The sequence below is a fragment of the Monodelphis domestica genome, chromosome 2 (assembly GCF_027887165.1).
Source record: "Monodelphis domestica isolate mMonDom1 chromosome 2, mMonDom1.pri, whole genome shotgun sequence".
NCBI classification, from domain to species: domain Eukaryota; kingdom Metazoa; phylum Chordata; class Mammalia; order Didelphimorphia; family Didelphidae; genus Monodelphis; species Monodelphis domestica.
Window position 1 is genome coordinate 537,407,274 of NC_077228.1, and position 20,702 is coordinate 537,427,975.

A 20,702-nucleotide genomic window follows, 5' to 3' on the forward strand; every position below is an offset into this window, starting at 1 on the left:
GAGTCAGGAAGACTCATCTTCCTGAGTTCAAATCCAACCCCAGACTCTTACTAGCTGCGTGTCCTTCAGCAAGTCACTTCACCATGTTTGCCTCAGTTTCCTCATCTATAAAATGAAGTAGAGGGGGCAGCTGGATAGCTCAGTGGATTGAGAGCCAGTCCTAGAGATGGGAGTTCCTAGGTTCAAATCTAGCCTCTGACACTTCCCAGCTGTGTGATCCTGATCAAGTCACTTGACCCCCATTGCCTAGCCCTTACCACTCTTCTGCCTTGGAGCCAATACATAATATTGATTCCAGGATGGAAGGTGAGGGTTTAAAAATAAAATAAAATGAAGTGGAGAAGGAAGTGGCAAACCATTCTAATATCTCTGCTAAGAAAACCCAAAATGAGGTTATGAAGAGTCAGATATGGTTGAAACAACAGAACAACAGCAATCCAGCCCCTGTGCTAAGTGCTGCATTTTCAAATATAAAAACAAAGACAGGTCCTGCCCTCAAGGAGCTTACCTTCTAATTGTGGGAGACAGACAGACATAAAACAAGAGGGCTAGGCTCAGGGACTTCCAAGAATTCTTCCAGCTCAAAATTTGTGAGTTTATGATTCTATATGTTGAACCCAGGGCCAATCAGTTCCTACTTGCGCCCTCCCACACAAAAGCAAAAGGCATACAATTATTGAAGAAGAGCTTTTAACCAATAAGCTCCATTTCCTTCCATAACAAGGGTTTGAGAAGGCTGGTTGGTGATGGGACCTCAGGATACCTTTGTTATGCCAAACACTGAAGAAAATATTGAGCTCCTCACATAAAACAATTCATTTACCAAGAGGAGAAGAAGGGGGGGGGGGGGCGGGGAAAGCCTACTCCAGCCAGGCTTCACTCTGAAGCCAAGCTAGCTTCCTTCCTGCAGAGAAGCAGCTGAGGGTTCCCAGGGTTGGCCAGAGCATCGGCCCCTGAGACAGGTGCTTCCTCCCTCCCTCTCTCCATCCCTCCTTCCCTTCCTCCTTCCCTCCTTCCTTCTTTCCTTCCTTCCTACCTTTCTTCCTTCCTCCCTTCCTCCCTCTTTTCTTTCTTCCCTCCCTCCTTCCTCCCTTCCTCCCTCTTTTCTTTCTTCCCTCCCTCCTTCCTCCCTTCCTCCCTCCTTTCTTTCTTCCCTCCCTCCTTCCTCCCTTCCTGCTTTCCTTCCTTCCTCTGTTGCACAAATGATTAACAGGAAGTACCAGCAGCCCAAATCCCAAGGAAGCAATCCCTAAACTAACCAGACATGCTGATTGTTGTCCCAGGACACAGAATTGAGGAAAGTTCCTCACTGAGAAAACTTCACAGTTAGTTTAATCAAGAATGTCTCCTTAATGCCTAGCACAGCACCTGGCATGTAGTAGAAGCTTGATAAATTCTTAGTGCTTCAATGGTTTGTCCTGCCCTTCCTTAATCCTTCCCATTTATCCAAGGTAATCTGTGTGTGCGTGCTCTCACTGTCTGTCTCTCCCTCTTTCTCTCCCTGTGTCTCTGTCTCTCTCTTCCTCTGTCTGTCTGTCTCTGTGTGTATCTCTCACTTCCTACCCTGTTCTCTCTTTGTGTGTCTCCTCATCTCTTTCTCTGCCTTTCTTTCTCTCTTTGTCTCTCTCTGTCTCTGCCTGTCTGTGTCTCTTTTTTCGGTCTCTGGGTCAACCTCTCTCCTCTTTCTCTCTCCTAGATGGATCCCAAGCGCCTGAAAAAGCACCTGCCCAAAATTATAAAGATGATGAAGGCTGAGGATCGAGTTCTGATTGTGGGGACCAGCAAGCGCCCCTTTGAAGCTGATATCAAGCCTCTCTGCAAAGTTTATCAGAAGATCATCATGATCCCCAGGCCAGACTACGCCTCTAGATTTGGTAAGTCCCCTAAATCTTTTTTCAAACCTGATTAGTATAGCTCCAGCCACCAGTTGTGTTCTTGTGACTAGGCATAAAGCAAGGGGGCATTCCTTTCTTTCCTCTCCTGTCTTTCATCAGAAAATGATTTAAGCAAAATGCAGACTCCGGGGGAGCCTCCACACCTGAAAATTTCATTGAAACATGATGTGGGGAGAATAAATCACCTGCTCATAAAAGGGCAATAATATGCCTTTGTTCTGGTGTGAATATGTTTCACGTTGTGTAGACAAGATGAAGCTGGATGAGGGTTATTATTTTTGGCCGGCAGATGACAAGAGCCCTTATGGATGCTAATGTTTCTTTGACAAGAAGGGGGAACTGAATCCCTCACTGAACAGACATTTTGCATCTTTTTCACACTCTGAGTCTGTTTTCCAAAGCACCAAAGTGTTCAGGTTCAAAAAGGACGAGAAAGCAGTGGCTCCTCGCCACCTCAAACCTGAAGCATCCTTTGAGCTTAGGGCTCTTAATTGGCTCTGCCTCGCTGATGTTTGCTTGTTTGTTTTTAAAGAAGCCAACAGCTGTCTCTTTTCACACATAGAAATTCAACTCAAGACGCCTCTAGAAAGAGTTTTCTATATGCCAGCCATCGTGTGAGATGTCATGTCCAAACTATGTGCCAGCACGGTGCTCTGGACAAAAGGGACAGAAAAAGCCTTGCCCGGGAGGACGAGAGATCTTCCCAGGGTTATACAGCATCCCACCCAGTCTGAACCAATGACCACACTCTGTGAATAAGGTGCTAGGAAAATAGACAACTCAACAGCTGAGCTGACATCCTATGGAGGGAAACTCGTATAGCTCAGGGGCTCCATGGATAGAGGCCTGGCCTTGGACTCAGGAGATCCTGAGTTCAGATACTGCCTCCAATACTGACTGGCAGTATGACCTTGGGCAAGTCACTTGGCCTCTGCCTGACTCGGTTTCCCCACAACAGCACCTACTTCTTAGGGTGGTTGAGGACCAGCTGATCAGACACCTGCAAAGTACTTTGTGAATCTTAAAGCACTATCTGAATGCTGGTTATTATTATTAAATAGAAAACATATTCCAGAGAAAGAACTGCTAGATAGTAATAAGTAAGACAGAGTTTTCTATCTATATTGATCTTTTTGTCAAATGACATCTTCTCTAATGAGGAAGGGGAAGGAGGGAAAGAGCTACCGCAGCATTTTGATTTAACAAAAAATGTTAATACAAAACATATGCACAGAAAAGGCCACATCCTTGGAGGGTTGGCATGCCTGCAAGGAGTTGGCCCTCGAGATAAGCTTTGAATGGAGCCAAAAGTATTCAAAAGGCAAAGGTGAGGAGGAAGAGCATTCCTGGCATAGGGAATGGAGTCAGGAGATGGAATGTTGGCTGGAATCTGAGCACGTACTGGGGAGTCACCAGCAGTCAATCTGGAAAGGTTATGGGATGGTAAGCTCTTAGCCCTCAAGCCAGAAGGAGCCTTGGAGGCCATCTAGTCTAACTGGCTCATGAAATGAAGGGACTGGACTAACGGATCTCTAGCTACATGTGTACATATGTGCATATGCACATACATGTATACATAGATAGGTTGATGTGTAAAAAGAATATTAAGTCTACAAGGCACTAAGTTCACAGGCAAGACTGTCCTTGTCCTCAATAAGCTTACAATTTAATGGAAGAAGACACCACACAGAAGGGACCCGGAAAGGGGAAGGAGGGGTGGAATGTAGTGTAGAGATGATCAGGAAGTGGGAAGGTAAGGCTGGTTCTTGCCAAGATGAAGAAAGCTCGGGAATGATGCAAGGGAGGGAGCAGTCCAAAATGCCCACAAGGGTCTTTCCAACTCCAAACCTGTGATTTTTATTGGAGCAAAAACTTAGGGGGGCAGAAGGCAAGAGAACCCAAGACATGAGAGCTCCCCTTTGGATTCGAGAGAGAAGTACAATGTGGAGTAAAGGGAAGCTGGGCATGGGCTGGTTTTTATTTTCCCCCCAATGCTGAGAGGTATTACGGATAGGGAGATAGAGACCTGGCCTTGAAATCAAGACAACCTGGTTCAAGCCCTACCTCTGACACATCCTGGTTGTGTGAACCGGGGCAGGCCAGCGTCTCAGTTCACCCTCGCACACCCTCTAAGATTGTAAATTGCCAAGGTGCCAACCTGAATCAATAAAGAATATTTTCTCACCAGCAGCTCATTGTGCTGATGAATCACAAATCCAGACCCTATTCCTATCATACAGTGTGCTAGGCACTGTCCTAGGTGCTGAGATACAAGGACCGAAAGAGAAACAATCCCTGCCTTAAATGAAGTTACCCTCTATTGGAGAGGACAGTAACTCTAGAGAGACCAAATATGATGATGATGATGATGATGATAAGGTTTTAGGAAAGAAGACTAGCAGTTGGGAGGCAAACAGAAAGACCTCATGGAGAAGGTGGTGAGTGAGCTGTGTCTTAAAGGAACCAAGGAATTCTGATGTGGAGATTAGGAAGGAGGGTATTCCAGCTTGCCAGTGCAAAGGTGTGAAGATAGGTGATGGAGAAATGTGTATGGGAAAAAGAGAGAATTTTGGTTTAGCTTAATGAAGTCAGGCTGTGTAAGGCTTTGAACCCTAAGCAAAGGAGGTTTTATTTGATCCTGGAGACAATAGAAAGTCACTGGAGTTTGTGGGGATAATGATAAAAGCACCTAATATTTGTATAGTGATTTAGTATTTGCAAAATGCTCTGCACTTATCTCATATGACAGATTGGGGATGATGAGGGGCAGAATATGGCCAGACTTGGGATTTAAGACCACTTCAGTGGTTGAATGTAGCATGGCTTAGGTTGGAGGAACTCGAGGCACCAGAGGACAGAGCCAGGAGTAATGTTGTTCATCCTTCATTTTTGAAATGGACCAGTAACATCATGGGGGGATATCTTGACTTGAGCATGAATTGGATTTCAGTAAGAAAGAGTTGGACAAACTCATCAGCTTCTTCCTCTCTTCCAGAGTCATTGGTGTCCAGTGACAAGACCAAAGTAGTAATGATTGGAAGGTTCCAAGAGGGAAATTTCAGCTTGACATAAGAATTGGGCCATCTGGGATCACTTGCTATCCCAGCTCCTCCCTTCCCTGTGTACTATGCCTGACCAAGTGGTCTTCCAGTCATGAGAATTCACTGGTAGAGTAAATCCCATTGTTACCATAACAGTTAGAGCTATCCAGAAATGCAGTAGTCTTCCTGAAAAGGTAAAAATAACAACATATATTTTCAAATAGCTCAATAGAAAGCCCCCTGCATATACTGTGTCATCTGGTCCTTACTATAGTCTTGGGAAGTAGGTGTTGTTATCTCCATTTTACAAAGCAGGAAACTGAGCCTCAGGTGAAGTGACTTGCCTATGGATTTGAAATAGGACTAGAACCTAGCTCTTCTTGCTTCCAAGTCCAGCACATTTGTCTTTCCACCAAACTCTTCGCATAGATTCGAGAGAGAAGGTACAATGTGGAGTAAAGGGAAGCTGGGCATGGGCTGGTTTTTATTTTTCCCCCAATGCTGAGAGGTAGTACGGATAGGGAGATAGAGACCTGGCCTTGAAATCAAGACAACCTGGTTCAAACCATTTGTCAGGGATATTGTAAAAGGTCAGAACCACTTTGGACTGGAGAGCTCCTGAGGTCCCTTTCCAACTCTGAGATGCTGAGACTCTGTACATGTGCCTTTTTTCAATTCTCTCACCCTACCCTTTGCTCCTAGTTTTACACTCAAGGGACAAGCATAAAAAAGAGAATTTGACTATAAAAAATTACTACAGTGGCAGGGAAGACCAAGACACAAACTTAAAAGAAGATAACAATTTGAGAAACAGGTACAAGCAAAGCCTCAGAGAAAAATGCTCATTGAACTCAAGGCCAACAGACATTCCAGAAAGAGATAAGTGTAGTAGAGGGAAAACTGGGGAAAAGAAATGAGAGGATTACACAAAGAATAATATACCCATCAAAACTAAGTTTCATTCCTCAGTAGGGGAAATGGACGTTTAATGAAAGAGAGAGGATCCAAGCAGTCCTGGTGAGAATACTAGAGATGATTAGACAATCCAACATTCAAATACAAGTCTCAGAAAGAAGCATGAAAAGGTAAACATGAAAGAGAAATCATGAAATTCAATGGAGTTAATCTGTTTACAGGCCTAGGTGGGAAGATGATACATCTAACTCCTAAAAACTGAATCCTTATTGGGGCCTGCATAGATAGAGGCCTGGATGAGAGTTGATTATGTTGGGATGATCTCAAAAAAAAAAAAAAGGAGAAGAAGAAAGTAGGGCCGAGAAAGAAGGATGCACCAGAAGATTTTTAATGCTTAAAATAAACAAATAATAAATATTTAAAATTTAGAAAATAAGCCTTTGTGGCCTCACTTAGAATTTAATGAGGGAGGACCACAATTGCTTCCATGTATTCTGCTGGCTAAAAAAAAATTGCTAGAGGATTCTCAGCAAATTCAAGCTTTAAGTAAATAATTACTCTAGTCAACAGAGTATTAAATTCTGTCATTTGTAACCCTGAAATAACTAAAAAAAGAAAGTCCGTGACAAACAGCCCCCGCTCCTCTAGTCCTCTCCTGATCTCCTAACCAGTAACAGAATTGGCAGCTCTCTTATGGAACTAACATGGTGCCATAATCAAGCTTTCTCTGCCCGTCCCTAAACTTTTCTAGACTGTAGCCCCATGAAGGCAGGGACTTTGTCTTCTTTTTCCTCTGTCTTTAAGCCACGGAGCTCCATGCAGAACAGACACTTGGGAAATTTTGTGGCCTTACAGAGCAGTAGAACTCTCATTTTATGCTTCTTTCCCCGTCTCATCCCCAGTTGGGAGACTGTTGGAGAAGGATTAGTCAAGGGGGCCTGTGGTTAGTTTCAAGTCAAAGTTTTTAACTCGTCTAACAAAAATTAGGCTTGAAAAACATTTTAATAACCTTTTCCTCAGGGAACATCAAAGTGCTTTACAAATGCTGAGCCTGGTTTCCCCAGCACCGAAACGCATCTCTAGTTATCATCAGGTCCCTTTGCAAACTGCATTCCGTCTTTTATGCCACCAGGACACCGTTCAATGAGTTGCACAGAAAATGGCCCACTCTTGCTTTAGCTCCTATTAAGAGTGGACGTGTTGGGGCCAAGATGGTGTGTGAATGGAGGTTTTGTCATTGAAATCGTATTTTCAGTGCAGCAAGGGGACTTGGATTCCGATTCGAGGAGCCCTGCAGTCAGTCCTTTTGTCCTTTGGCGATAGAAATGAGCATCCTCTCATGAGTCTGTAGCTCAGCTCTCGTCAGCTTTGGCCACTTGTTTCCATCCCAGCCCTGGATCCAAGAGAAGGTGGGGGCATGACACTCCCCACTGGTTTAGGGGCTGGCGTCCATCTTGCACCATTCTTGAGTGGAGAAAAGGGGGCGTTCATTTGCCAAATAAGAGAGGCAGCATGGCCCAGGGATGCTGGATCGGATGATGGGTTCACACCTGGCTTGGCGGCACCTTCTGTAAAATGAGGAGGTTGGCCCAGAGGCCCTCCGAGGCTCATCTCTAGATCGACACGCTCTGAAGAGTCAACAAGCCTACCAGGAGTCGACTGAATTCCCCATTGAGCTACCTTGCTGGTTCCAGGGCTGTTGTAAGACTCCCATGACCTCATTCTGGCTCAGCCAACCCTTCAAACGCCTCGTAACAACACCCACGGTTACGGTGGGGGTAGCTGAGATCCGCCATGCCCCCCCAGCACCTTTTGGGGTGCCTGAGTCCATGATTGGCAGCCCCGTTCCATCCGCAGGGGAGCTGGGGATTCCAGGCGTGCATCTGGTTCCTAAAGAGCAGAATCCCTTCGGAAGGACATTTCAGTCCAGCGAGGTTTCAACTTCTTGAGATATTCTGCCTTCGCCAATGCATGTTGACCATCTCTGCTGGACGGTCTTTTTATTTCACGTGTCAAAACAGTTGTTCAGTATTGTTTGGATGTTGGTTTCCACATTCCTTCCTTCCCTCACTCTCTCCCTCCCCCCTCTGCCCCCTTCAAGATGGAAGGCGATGCCGGATAGTCTTCCAGTGTTGTCTGAGGCGCAGGTGGCTTGAGACAAGGCAGGTCTTGAACCCAGATCTCCCCCACTCTGAGTCCTGCCCCCCCTGCATTATTTAGTGCTGCTGGTCTTTGTGCCACAGCACAAGAGTCAGCGATGCTGTGGAGGGAGGGAGTGGAGACTCTGCTTTGGCTGGGACCCAGCAAGATGCAGTTGGCTTTGCGTGATGAGATGCCACTTTGGAAAGAAAGCTAAAGAGGGGATTCCATGTTCTCTTTCCTTCCACCCACAGTACTGTGGAAGCAAGTGATTCAGCAGGCTGGGGGAAAGATCACCAACTCGTTAAACATCAGTTGTCTCTCCAAGATCACCGACGGGTTCACCCAAGGACAGATCATCCAAGTCATAAAGAACGTCCTCACGGACCGGCGAGTCCGGCAGCAGAGGCAGAAGGTTCTGACGGCCATGGAGTTCATCGCTGGCCTGGCGCGGCTGGAACCGGTGTACAAAGAAGAAGAAGAGAGCTTTAAGGTAAGCCGAGTGCAAACAGATCTGTGGCTCGGCCACAGAAGGTGGCCCCACGCCGACCTCTCCGGCCACTCTTTGGCCCCTTTTACCTTTGATCCCGAGAGCCAGCGTGCGATGGAGAAAATAAAACCAGCGCTCTGGATTTGAACCCAGAGAATCTGGGGTCAAGACTCGCCTGTGGCACTGCAGGCACGTCCGTTACTTTCTTCGGGTCTCAGTTTCTCCTTCTGTCAGAGGCAAGGATTAAGCATACCCCCCCTGTCCTAATTTCAGTATAACTATAATCCTGCCATACACAAAGACATGCTCACTGGCCCCAACCCTCCACCCACGCAGCCCCCAAAACCAACTCAAGTAAAACAGGGGAAACAGTCCCAGATTTGGAAGAATCAATAGCCAGGAGAGCCTTCACTCTGGAGAACGCTTTTCAGATAGTTCCTCTGGGCCTCGGAGGGAAGTGCTGTCACTACCCTAATTTTACAGACGAGGAAACTGGGGCTGACTGAGGTTAGGTGACTTGCTCAAGGTCACACCGCTAATAAATGCCTGAGGCAGGATTCCACGGAGGTCTTCCTTACAGATAAAAGTCCAGCTTTCTACCCACTTGGCTTAACTGCCTTGAATGTGGAGGCAGCTCAGAGGAAACCTGTAACTAAGCCCACCTCTAGCAGGAAAGGAACGGAGATTGTTTAGAGGTTTTTAAGTAAATCAGCTTTGGAAATAAGCCAGTATAGAAACATTTCTCTGCAATGGCTCCCTGGCCACCCCAAACGAAGAGTCCTTCATTTCCCATCCAGGGATCCCCAGGGCTGCTGAGGAAGGTGAGCAGTGGCTGTTTGGGGAGGGAGATAAGCTTTTAAGCCTACCAATGGCCAGCCTTCAGCATCTGTCTTCCATGAACTAGTCTAACCTTGTTGTTCACTCACTCCCTTCAGTCGTGTCCCACCCATTTGGGTTTTCTTAGCAGAGATACTGCAGCGGTTGGCCATTTCCTTCTCTGGCTCATTTTACAGAGGAGGAAACGTAGGTCGACAGAGTTAAGTGACTTACCCAGGGTCACTCGGCTAGTAAGTGGCTGAGGGCAGATTTGAGTGGACAAAGATGAGTCTTCCTGAATTAAGGAGTTTCCTCTGGTCGCCTTGAGGCCCTCCTTGCATTTTTAATCTCTTCCTTTTGGTATTTAAACATATAAATTCACCCCAGACTCTGTCTCTAGACCGCTTGCATTCTTGCATGCCTCTAAAGAGGTTGTACCTGGAGTTGGGGGGGCCAATCAGAAGATGGTAGACTTGGAGCTGAGAAGGACCTCAGAGGGAAAGGAGAAAGCATTTCTGGAGAGACCAGTATCATCTCATTTGATTCCACAACAGTCCTGGGAGTAGGTGCTCCTCTTATCCCCATTTTAGAGTTGAGGAAATCAGGGCAAACAGAGGTTAAGTGACTTGCCCAGAGACCCACAGCTAGTAAGTGCCTTAGGTCAGATTTGAACTCGGGGCTTCCCTACTCTGGGCTTGGCCTCTATCCACTCCACCACCTAGCTGCCTCTCAGAGACCTTCTAGTGTAACTCCCTCATTTTACAGAGGAGGAAGATGAGACCAGAGAAGCAATTCAAAATTGTCCAAAGTCACAAAGGTAGAGAAAGTTCCAAGGATCCTAGATTTAGAGCTCAAAGAGATCTCAAAGACCATTTATTAGTCCAAGACCCCTCCGTACTTTTTATTACAAATAGGTCAACTGAGGCTCAAGGAGTTTAGATGAGTGACCCAAAGGATTGAACGCGTCTTACTAATCCAGACCTCCTTCGTGGTGCCACTTCTTCAGGTGGCCCGGCCTTACCGGTCCCTCAGTACAGGATTCCCTAGCCTGTCCTTCGAGCCCGCGCTCCCTCTGGAGGGCTCGGTGGGCTCCCTATCACGTATCAAGGAGAGATCTTGCCTCCAAGTGTCTGTATTTTTCGCCTGAGAAGTGCATTCACCAGGCTGTCTGAGCTCCCACAATGATGTCTTTTTCCTTAATGCATGCTCTGGATCCAAGTGCCTCAGAAGCAATGAATATGGTCTACTGGGAAGAGCCTTGGGCTGGAAGCCCAGAGCCCTGGCCTATCCTGGTCCTGATGTCAGTGGCATTAAGCAGCCATGTCCCCCTGAGCATATCATTGGGCCTCAGTTTCCCTTCATGAAAAATGAGAGGGCAGGACAAGTTACTGGCTTCTAAATTCTCTTCCAGTCTGTGATGATGTGAGCTGGGTCATTTCCCTTCCTAGTCCTCCATCGTCCACCTTCTCTTAATCCTGGAGTGCCCTCACCAGACATGGCATCTCTCCTTGGGGCTCCTCCCAAAACTAAACCCAACAACAAACACAGAAACCCCCGGCAACTCCGAATGGGCAGGTAAATGGGCATCGGGGCCTCAGTCAGCCCCCTTCGTGTCTTCTCTTGTCACTATTGCAGCCTGGCATCTTGCTAATCCCGTCAGCTTTTCCAAATTAAGCACCAGATCTTTTTCTTGATCAATGCATTGAATAATTGAATCATTTAATAAACCCACGACTCATTCCCTCGTGGGATACTTGGCACTCCGACTAATTACCAACTACGCTGAATTATGACTGCCACCTGCTGGCCCCGCCGCCCAGTCTGTCAGCATCCGAAACTCTTGGGGCTCCGCAGCGAAGATGCCACATTGGCAGAGCAAGATTCGGGATTCTTCATCAAAGAAAGGGGATCACCCGAGTGTTCTGGAGCAAAGGGGGCCTAGGCATAGCCAAGGGGCTGTCAGACACATCCCATAGCCACAAGAGGAATCTAGGGGCCCAGAACAAGTCATTGCAGGAGGAAATCCCTTCAAAGCAGACTTCAAGGGCTGCCCACCCGCAGAGGGACGTGACAGGCTCCCCTGCCCCCACTCCCAATGCGTGAGCTCCCATCCTTTGCTTTGAAGACCTCTGCTGGGTGGCAGGAGTGGCCCATCTCCAGAAGCAACCCATTCCACTGTCCTGACTATGTGACCCTAAGCAAGTTTTTAATCAATCAGTGACCCCATTGTTGTTTTGGTGTTGAGTCATTTTTCAGTCATGTCTGACTCATCATGACCTCATTGGGGTTTCTTGGCAAAGATACTGGAGTGGCCGACCCTTTCCTTCTCCAGCTCATTTTTATAGATGAGGAAACGGAGGCAAACAGAGTTAAGTGACTTGCCCAAGGTCACACAGTTAGGAATTGTCTAAGACTATATTTGAATTCAGGAAGACAAGCCTTCCTTGACTAGAAGCCCCGAGTTCTATTCACTAGACCACTTGGCTGCCCATAGCAGCACTCTAAGACTAGTGGGCAACAGTGGGCAAAAATCCTGGCTCTAGAATTAGAAGACCTCACTTCAAATGCTTGCTCAGACCCTCCCTCAGTATAACCATCTACTTAATGGGCCTCAGTCTCCTCGATTGTAAAATGACAGCATTGGACTAGAGAGTCTCCAAGGTCCCGGTCAGCTAAGTGAAAACAGATCTTCAGTCCTAGTCCCTTCTGTCTCTCTGTGTCTCTGTGTCTGTGTCTGTGTCTGTCTCTCTGTGTCTGTGTCTCTGTCTGTGTGTGTCTCTCTCTGTCTCTGTCTCTCTGTCTGTCTCTGTATCTCTGTCTCTCTCTGTCTGTCTCTCTGTGTCTCCCTCCCTCTCTCCCTCTCTGTCTCTGTCTGTGTATGTGTGTGTCTCTCTCTTTCTCTCTGCCTCTGTCTCTGTCTCTGTCTCTGTCTCTGTGTGTCTCTCTCCCCCCTCCTCTCTCTCTCTCTCTCTCTCTCTCTCTCTCTCTCTCTCTCTCTCTCTCTCTCTCTCTCTCTCTCTCCCTCTCTCTCCCTCTCTCTCCCTCTCTCTCCCTCTCTCTCCCTCTCTCTCCCTCTCTCTCATTCTCTCTCTCTCTCTCTCTCTCTCTCTCTCTCTCTCTCTCTCTCTCTCTCTCTCTCTCTCCTTCTCCCTCTCCCTCTCCCTCTCTCTCTCTCTCTCTCTGTCTCTGTCTCTCTCTCTCTCTCTCTTCCTTCCTCCCTTTTTCCCTCCCTCCCTCCTTTCCTCCCACCCCTAAGGAGCTTCCATTCTAATGGTGCAAGTAAAAGCGTTTCAAGGTAAAAGAAGGGGAGAAGAGGAGGAGGTATTCATGGTTTCAAACCAGAAGGACAACTGGGAGGGGGATGAAGCCTGACCAGCCTGGAAGGAACGCCCGGATGGAGAAGAGAACAGAGAAGGACATTCCCAGGGCGTCGTAGTGGAGAAGTCCAGAGTCTAAAGCAGGGCTGAGGGTGAAGCCTGGGCAGTGGGGCTAAACTCTGCCCTTGCTTGCCTGCTTCAGCCTGCACCTCTGTTGGCTGGCTGCCCCATTGCTCTCCCCATGCTGGCACCACCCTCCGTCAGCCTGGCCCTCTCTCCAGCTCGCTGACTCCCCTCTTGTTCATCTCGTGCCCACGTGCCCATTCCATTGCCTTCAGTCTTCATATTCCAAATGTTCCTTGTGATAAGTGAGCTACAATTTGAAATGTTTTATTTATTAAAGATATAATCAAGGTCATGGGCACAGGTGAGGAGGGGGCCGACTTGGAGTCAGAAAGACCTGAGTTCAAATCCTTCCTCTGACAGCTCTGATTGCAATCCTGGACAAGTGACTTTCCTTCTCCAGGCTCTAGACTGCTCTAGACCGCAGACAAGCTATAGTTTTAGAAGCCATCATTTCCAGAGAAGATGGCAGCCTGCATTAGTAGAGGCGTTTCCTCACCTGGAAGTTCCCTGTCCCAGTGAAACCACGAGTCTGTGGTGGCCTCCATCCCTATTTTTTAATGGGGGGGGGGGGGGGTTCGGACGATCGGCATCGCCCAGGTTTCCTCTTGCTAAAGGAACTGATGAACCCAAGGATCCTGTGTTCCAAAATTGTGCTTGTTCTATAGGACGATGCAATAGTGACTGGGGGAGAAGCTTGGACCAAGAGCTCCCATCTGTCCCGTCTACCGAGGAGGAGAAGGTGCCTAGCCTGGGCTTGGCTCCAGCCCTCCCAAAGGGAGAGCGTTCTGTGGGGCCCGGGGAGCCCTGATGCCCTCGACGACAGAGAGCCCCAGAGCCCTGTCAGTGATGGATTCTGGCTTCCATCGATCGAGGGCTCCCTGCACCATGTGACCGTAGCCAGACGGCCCCTGGGAATCGCCCCGTTCATCACCCGCAGCCCGCCTTAGCTGCGACGGTCTCCAGAGGGACCCAGGACACCCTCAACGTCCACGGGTGTCATCGTCTGGGATGGACATCCCAAGATGACTTTAGTGGCAGGAATGATAAACACTGACTGAGCACCTACTGTGTGTGAGACACCAAAGGCCAGGGAGCTCACAGCCTAATGGATCTCTCTGGCGTTTTAATAATAACCCACTTCTTTGACATCATCCTTTCTCTAAACCTTCCTGCTTGCATGGTCTTGGCCAAGTTATTTGGCCCCCCAAGCCTCAGTTTCTTACCCTGTAAAATGAGGGGTTGGACTAAGGGACTACAAGGGTCATCTTCAGCCCTAGAACTATAATGCTATGATCTACCCAGAAGGCACACCCATTATTATCCCCATTTTACAAAGGAGGACACTGAGGCTCAAAGACCTCACTCAGCTAGTGAGTGTTGTAGGTGGGATCCTCTCCCAACAGTAAGTGTGTTCCTGCTACCTTTACTATTGACTCAGATCATTTGTCTATTGGATTGTGACCTTGTGTACGGAAACAGTCTTTGCACTTGTCTCTGTACTCCTGGCACTTGGCGCAGGATCTGGTATATAGTAAGTGGTTACTAAATGCTTCATACTTTCTTTTTAAAAAATCCTTCCCTTCCATCTCAGAATCAGTATTGTATGTTGGGTCCAAAGCAAAAAAAAAAAAAGCGGTAAGGGCCACGCCATGGGGGTTAAGTGACTTGTCCAGGGTCACACAGCTAGGAAGTGTCTGAGGTCAGACTTGAACCCAGGACCTTCTGTCTCTAGGCCTGACTCTTAATCCACTGAGCCACCTAGCTACTCCTAGAAGGGATTATATTCCTGAGAAAGAAGGTGGGGAACCAGATCAGGAAAGAGCCCTGCCCAAGGGGGTCAGATTGTCCATTTCAACTCCTGCCCTGGGTAGCCAGATCTAAGAAAAGGCCACAGAACCAGCCTTTATTGCATTGTTGCCTCTTCAAGCCCAGAAAATGGGTTCATAATCATCCAAACAAAATCTATAGCAGAGATCTGGTGAATGGGGGACTTTAGTCATTCACCTGTGACTGCCCAGGGCTCCCTTCCCATGTCTCCCGTGCCACATGGCTAGTTTCAAGTAAAACCAAATGTTCCAGACCAGAGGTAGAAGGGCAGTGACAATGGCAACAGGGGAAGCTCCTGGCATTGTAGACCCAATATCCAGTGGCTATTACCCAACAGATATCCATCACGAGGAATTCTTGTAGCAAACTCCTAAGTTTCAACAGGAATTGACCTACTTTTGACTAAAAATAACTCCCTCTCTCCTTTCATCTCTGAATGATACGGCTTTGTGTCCACTTACGGCCATGGATCTACTTAAAGCCAGTTGTAGTGGATGGTCTAAGATGCTGGTCTAAACCTAGTTTCTCCCAGGCTGATTGCCAATTTTTCCAATTGTTATCATGTAGGGAATTCTTACCCCAATGGTCAGTGTCCTTGAGTTTATTGAATACTACATTCCCATGTTCCACTGCTTCTAGGACTTGGTTACCCCCTCAATTGATTGACACACATATTATAGACCTACTATGTTCCAGGCACCAGGCTAAGCACTGGGGATATAAAAAATAAAGCCGTCCCCTCTCAAGGATCTCTACCTATATACTGGCCTTTGGCGAGGAGACTCCATGTCTTCTATGAATCATGTCTTCTATGAATTTCCTATTTCGCCATTGGCCAGGGATCAGGAGGACGATGACATAGTGTTGTGGTCTCATATTCCTCTTTGGTTCTGAGCCACTTGGGAGAAGAGTGTCCGTGGCTGGAGTCCAGGCAACACGTCAACATGGGCATCTATCTGCCCTTTGTCAGGTGCCCAATTAGCAATGATCCCATTGGCCCTTCATCATGAATGGGAAGGATTGAAATAAGGCTCCCTCCACACAATGTGGGCCACATTTTGACTAGTTCTTCTTTCCTTATTTGATTTCAGACTTGGTATTCCAAGACCCCTTTGGGTAAGAAAAGAGCAAACGCGTTGAGTGGAATTGATGACAAGGACAAAGGAAAAGGAAAGAATGCTAAAGGAAAGGAGAAAGAAAAGAAAGGGAAAAGGGCAAAGTAGGAAAAATAATTCTTCCCCCAGAAATCATCGTGGATCCTCTCTGAGACAATGAGGTTGGCCATTTCTCCAAACTGAATGGATCAGAGTCCCAGCACACAGACCAAAGAAGACCCTGCCTTTGGGAGAAGCCCAAGGGGAAAAATTCTTCAGATTGTAGTGGTCACCTATAGGACACAACGAGTCCTGTATTTCTTGTATTTATTCACTTGGGACTTTGGCACTGTCAACTCCAAAGTTGGCAAAGCCGCCACAAAATGTCTATTTCCTCAGTTTGCTAACCAGCCTTCCTAGGGTTTATACAGTGTGTAGACACACCACATGTGCACACGCGCACACACACACACACACACACACACACACACACACACACACACACACACACACCAAGACTTTGCATTGCTTGTACATTCTCCTCTAGTGCAGTATCATCTATTAAGCTAAACTCTTAGTCATTAAAGGCCATCCTCATTGGTCGGCTAATGACATCAGCACGACTTCTCGGTTTCTAAGGTGCCACATTTTATTCAGCTCGGCACCCTACACACCTAGATCCCGTTATACAATTTAAAAGTAGAATTCTTTCCTATATCCATACATTTTATATATCTAAATAAAATTTTTATACCGAAGAGACTCCTAGCTTGGTCTGTGTTATGGAACTACATGGAAAACCATTGTCCAAAGGAGTGTGCCTAGAATGCTGAGGATGCCCCAAATCTGGTCTGATGAGTGTTGATTGAGGAAGAAGAGGAAGAATGATCTCTTATATTGAAACAGTGGGCAACTAGGCGGTGCAATGGATAGAGTGCTGGGCCTGGAATAAGGAAGGCTCATATTCTTGAGTTCAAATCTGACCTCAGACACTTAGTAGCTGTATGACCCTGGGCAAGTCCCTTCACCCTGCTTGCCTCAGTTTCCTCATCTGTCAAATGAATTGAAGAAGAAAATGGCAAATCACTCCAGTATTTTTGCCTCAGATCTTCCAGCTCTGTGACCCTGGGCAGCTCACTTCATCTTGGTGTCTCAGTTTACTCATCTGTCCAATGATCTGAGGAAGGACTCCAGTATCTTTGCCCACCAAACCCCTGAAGGAATCATGAAGAGCTGGACATGAGTGAAACAACTGAACCAAGGTCTGCCTTTCTACAACTCCCATATTTCTTATGGAGAACAATGTGTGGTGAGGATGTAAACACTGATTTCAGATGGTCAAAAGGCTTTGTGTAGAGTTGGCCCTAGAGATCAGAACCAAGAGTAACAGAGGCTGACCCAAGATGATGTTAGGAAATATTGCCCAACAATTAATGTTGTCCAAGGATGGAATGAATTTCACTGGACTGTCCCAGGGTCCCTGTCAGTAAGCTTCAGAGGCTGGGCAGCCAGCCTCCTGCCATGGCTCTTATAAGACACATACATGTTAACAGGGTCATGAAATCTGTTCCCAGAAAGAAAAAGCAAAGTTTAGAGAGGACTCAGGGGCTCAGGCTAACCTATACCCAAATGTAAGTGCCCCATTTCCCCACAACACGCCCAACAAATGAGCATCCAGACATTGCTCATGAGAAAGAAGCCAGCAGCTGGGGCAGCTCATTCCCCACTTGAACGCCTCAGTTTTCCCTCTAGAGAGCCAGAACTCATAGTCTTGTCCTCCAAAGCCAAGCCAAAACAAGATGAACTTGTTTCCTATGTGATAGCCCTTCAAGTTCTTGGAGACAGTCCCATCTTCTCCATCATGAACACCCCCAGTTTCTTCAACAACAACTGCTCATGTGGCATATGCTCAAAACCTTTCCCTACCCCAATCACCTCTCACTAAATGTTCTCCTACTTTTCCTAAGATATGGCCCCCCAGAACTGATCACAGGCCTCCATGTGAGCGATCTGGCCAGGGCAGAGGAGAGACAGCTGACCCATCACCTCTGTGTACTCTGCAGGGCCTCCCTTAATGGATGCCTTTCTGGCCAGGGCCAGGTTAGACTCAATGTCCTCCAAGGACCCTTCCCAGGTTGAGATCCAGTGACTGCAGGGATAACATAGTCTTCTACAGCGTTATAAAGTTTACAATGTATTCAGGTTGAGTTGTAAGACTGAACTTCCTGATATATATATATATATATATATATATATATATATATAGAGAGAGAGAGAGAGAGAGAGAGAGAGAGAGAGAGAGAGAGAGAGAGAGAGAGAGAGAGAGAGAGAGAGAGAGAGAGAGAGAGAGAGATTTTTTTTTCTGGAGACAACTTGGGCAGCCACCACACATCCAGGTTCCTTGGTCCACCCCTTGATGTCTCTAGCACCACTGGACTAGACTAGTTGCAGGAATTCTCCCTTTTATCTTTGTATTCCCGGGTCTGGAACAAGGTCTTTGAACATAGCGGTCACAAGCTCCTCAGTTGGTGGGTTTGATGACATGGTGGTGGAGCTCTTAGAGAGTCTAGCCTTCTGCCTGTGGAGACACCATCAGCAGCTTCTAATAGGTGCCAGCAGATATTAATTCTGCCAGCAATTACCAATCAAATCTTCTCAAAAAATATCAAGCAGGATGCCTCCCCCCAGGGCAGAGAGGAGAAAGTGTCCAACCAAGGATCAAAGGTGGCAACTTCATTGGACCAAAGACCTTCAATAAGTGAAACCCAACCTGGGTGCTTGGAGCTTCCCAATGAGTCTCTCCTGTCAGTCCTGCGTAGTGAGGCAGCTAGGTCACACCATGGATAGAGCAGTGGACCTGGAATCAAGAAGACCTGAATTCAAATCCTACCTCCAATTCTTACTAACTATACGTCAAGCCACTTGACCTCTGTTTAGCTCAGCATCCTCTCTCTAAAATGGAGATAATAGCACCTACCTTCCAGGGTTACCGTAAGACCCAGATAAGATCACCTTTGTAAAGCACTTAATAAGCCTTAAGTGCTAGCCATTATTACTGGTCCCCTTATTATGATACCATTGATGCAGTGTTGGAAGGGACCTCAGAAGACATCTAACCCTAAGTCTAACTCTTATTTTACAGAAGAAAGGCTGGGAAAGTTGAAATGGCTCCCCAAAGTTACACAGGTAGCGAGACTCCCACCAGAGCTAAGATTCCAGAGCCTTTCACTCTAGATCCACCATTTTCCCCTGGGCCTGACCAGACCCAAGTATTCGCAAGCCATTCCTTAGTTAGCCCTCCTCCTCTCCCTCCCCTTCCTGTAAGTCTTCTGGCCTTGTCTTTGGATGTAGACTATCCATTCCTTATTTCCCATATATGTGGCGTCCTGGTTTGTATCAAGCATCTCCATCCTCCAGACCCTCCCCGTCCCAGACTCCTGGCTCTCTTCCTCCCTATTGCTAGGCCAGGTCTAGCAACAGTGATCAGCAATCAGCTTTGAAGAAAGGCTCTGAAGGGCGCCTTTTCCTAAGCCTGGGGAAGGGCCTCTCCTGAACTTCTAAGCTAGATGGATCCAACTTTCACTGAGCATGGAGGGGAAGACAGCTGACTAAGCCATAACCCTCCCGAGGAATCACCCAGCCCTGGGACTCGGTGTTAATTGCAGAGCAATATGATTTGATATTTGTAGACAAATGAGCATTAGATAAAAAACAGAATGAGAGCAATCTCTGTTTTAATCTCATCTGAACTGACTGCAGGCTGATTAAAACACACTTGTACAAGCTCTTGGGCTGGTAACGCTCAGAAACATTGCTGGGCATATGCAGCTTGAATGTGCAAAGAACTAGGCAAGCAGATCTCAATAGGAAATCTGCCCAACGTTCTCAAGGAGAGGAGACCAGAGGGAAAGGAGAAGCTCATTAGCAAACAGCAAACAAGTCAAGGATTCCAAAAGAGAAAATCGGGGAGCAGATGCATGCATAGGATGAGTCCATGAGTCCTGTGTTTAGTAGGGGACTGTCTGCAGCCTCCACTGCCCCCCAGGTTGCATCATGCCACCCTTCAGGCCTCTTTCCAGATGACTCCATAATGAAGTTAACAGGTATTCACAGAGAAAGAGGGATGTGCACGGTATTGTGTCTTGCACTGGTAATATTCTCTCAAAATGAATTTAAAATTTGGGGTTTCAAACCATCTGGTCAGATTGGAAACATGCTATACTCTTGTAGGATTGCCGTGTTTCCCAACATGCTATACGAAGGACCCACTCTGTGCTAGACACTTGGGAAATGAACGAAGGGGTTAAAATTGGGAAAAGACGACCCAAGAACTTACATTCTGCTGGGAAGGTTGTTCAACGTGTTCAACAATACGTAGCACGCAAAGTAAAAGAAACTCATTTCAAGATGGAGAAAGGTCCAGTGCTGTCTCGTGTAAGAGGTGGTCCCTCAGCTTTGAACATGACCAACTGAGTCCCTGAACTCCAATTGGGGCGTTCTTGCCTGGCTGTCAGGGTCTGGCTTCAGGACCACTGGTAATTCCATTAGTATGAGAATGTCACAAGCGTGGATGCCGGGCTATAAAGAAAGCAATAGTCCACATCTGGAGGGCTTCTGCTTTTCTTAATGCACAGCAGAAGCCTCCACTCCCCTATGATCTAAGTAGTAAGTAGGATGAAGTCATGGTTCATCATTACTTGCTAATTCAGTCATTCCACGCTCTTTTACTTTATAATGTTTAAAGTTCTGCTCGCATCACTCTGCATCAGTTCACGCAAGTCTTCCCAGGTTTCTCTAAAATCATCCCTTCTGTCATTTGTTATAGTGTCATAATATTCCACTTTGTTCACATACCATGATTGATTGAGCCTTTCCCCAGCAGACAAATTTCCCCTTTGCACCAACAACAAGCACTGCTATAAATGTTTTTGTACATTGTTACTTGATCTCTTTGGGTTACATCTAGTTACATTATCACTAGTTCAAAGGAAATGCAGACTTTGGAGGTAGAGCTCCAAATTGCTTTCCAAAATGGTTAAATC

At 46.9% G+C, this 20,702-nt stretch overlaps 1 protein-coding gene across 1 annotated transcript in view; it reads left to right on the forward strand.

Annotated features, from left to right (window-relative positions):
- The window catches only part of IQCA1 (IQ motif containing with AAA domain 1), a 231,767-nt gene extending 215,349 nt beyond the window's left edge, over positions 1-16,418 (forward strand). The window contains exons 15-17 of the mRNA XM_056814786.1: positions 1,697-1,874; positions 8,245-8,483; positions 15,658-16,418. Coding sequence (XP_056670764.1) covers positions 1,697-1,874; positions 8,245-8,483; positions 15,658-15,789 — 549 coding nt within the window. The 3' untranslated portion in view covers positions 15,790-16,418. The remainder of the gene's footprint in view (positions 1-1,696; positions 1,875-8,244; positions 8,484-15,657) is intronic.
- The last annotated feature ends 4,284 nt before the right edge of the window (positions 16,419-20,702 follow it).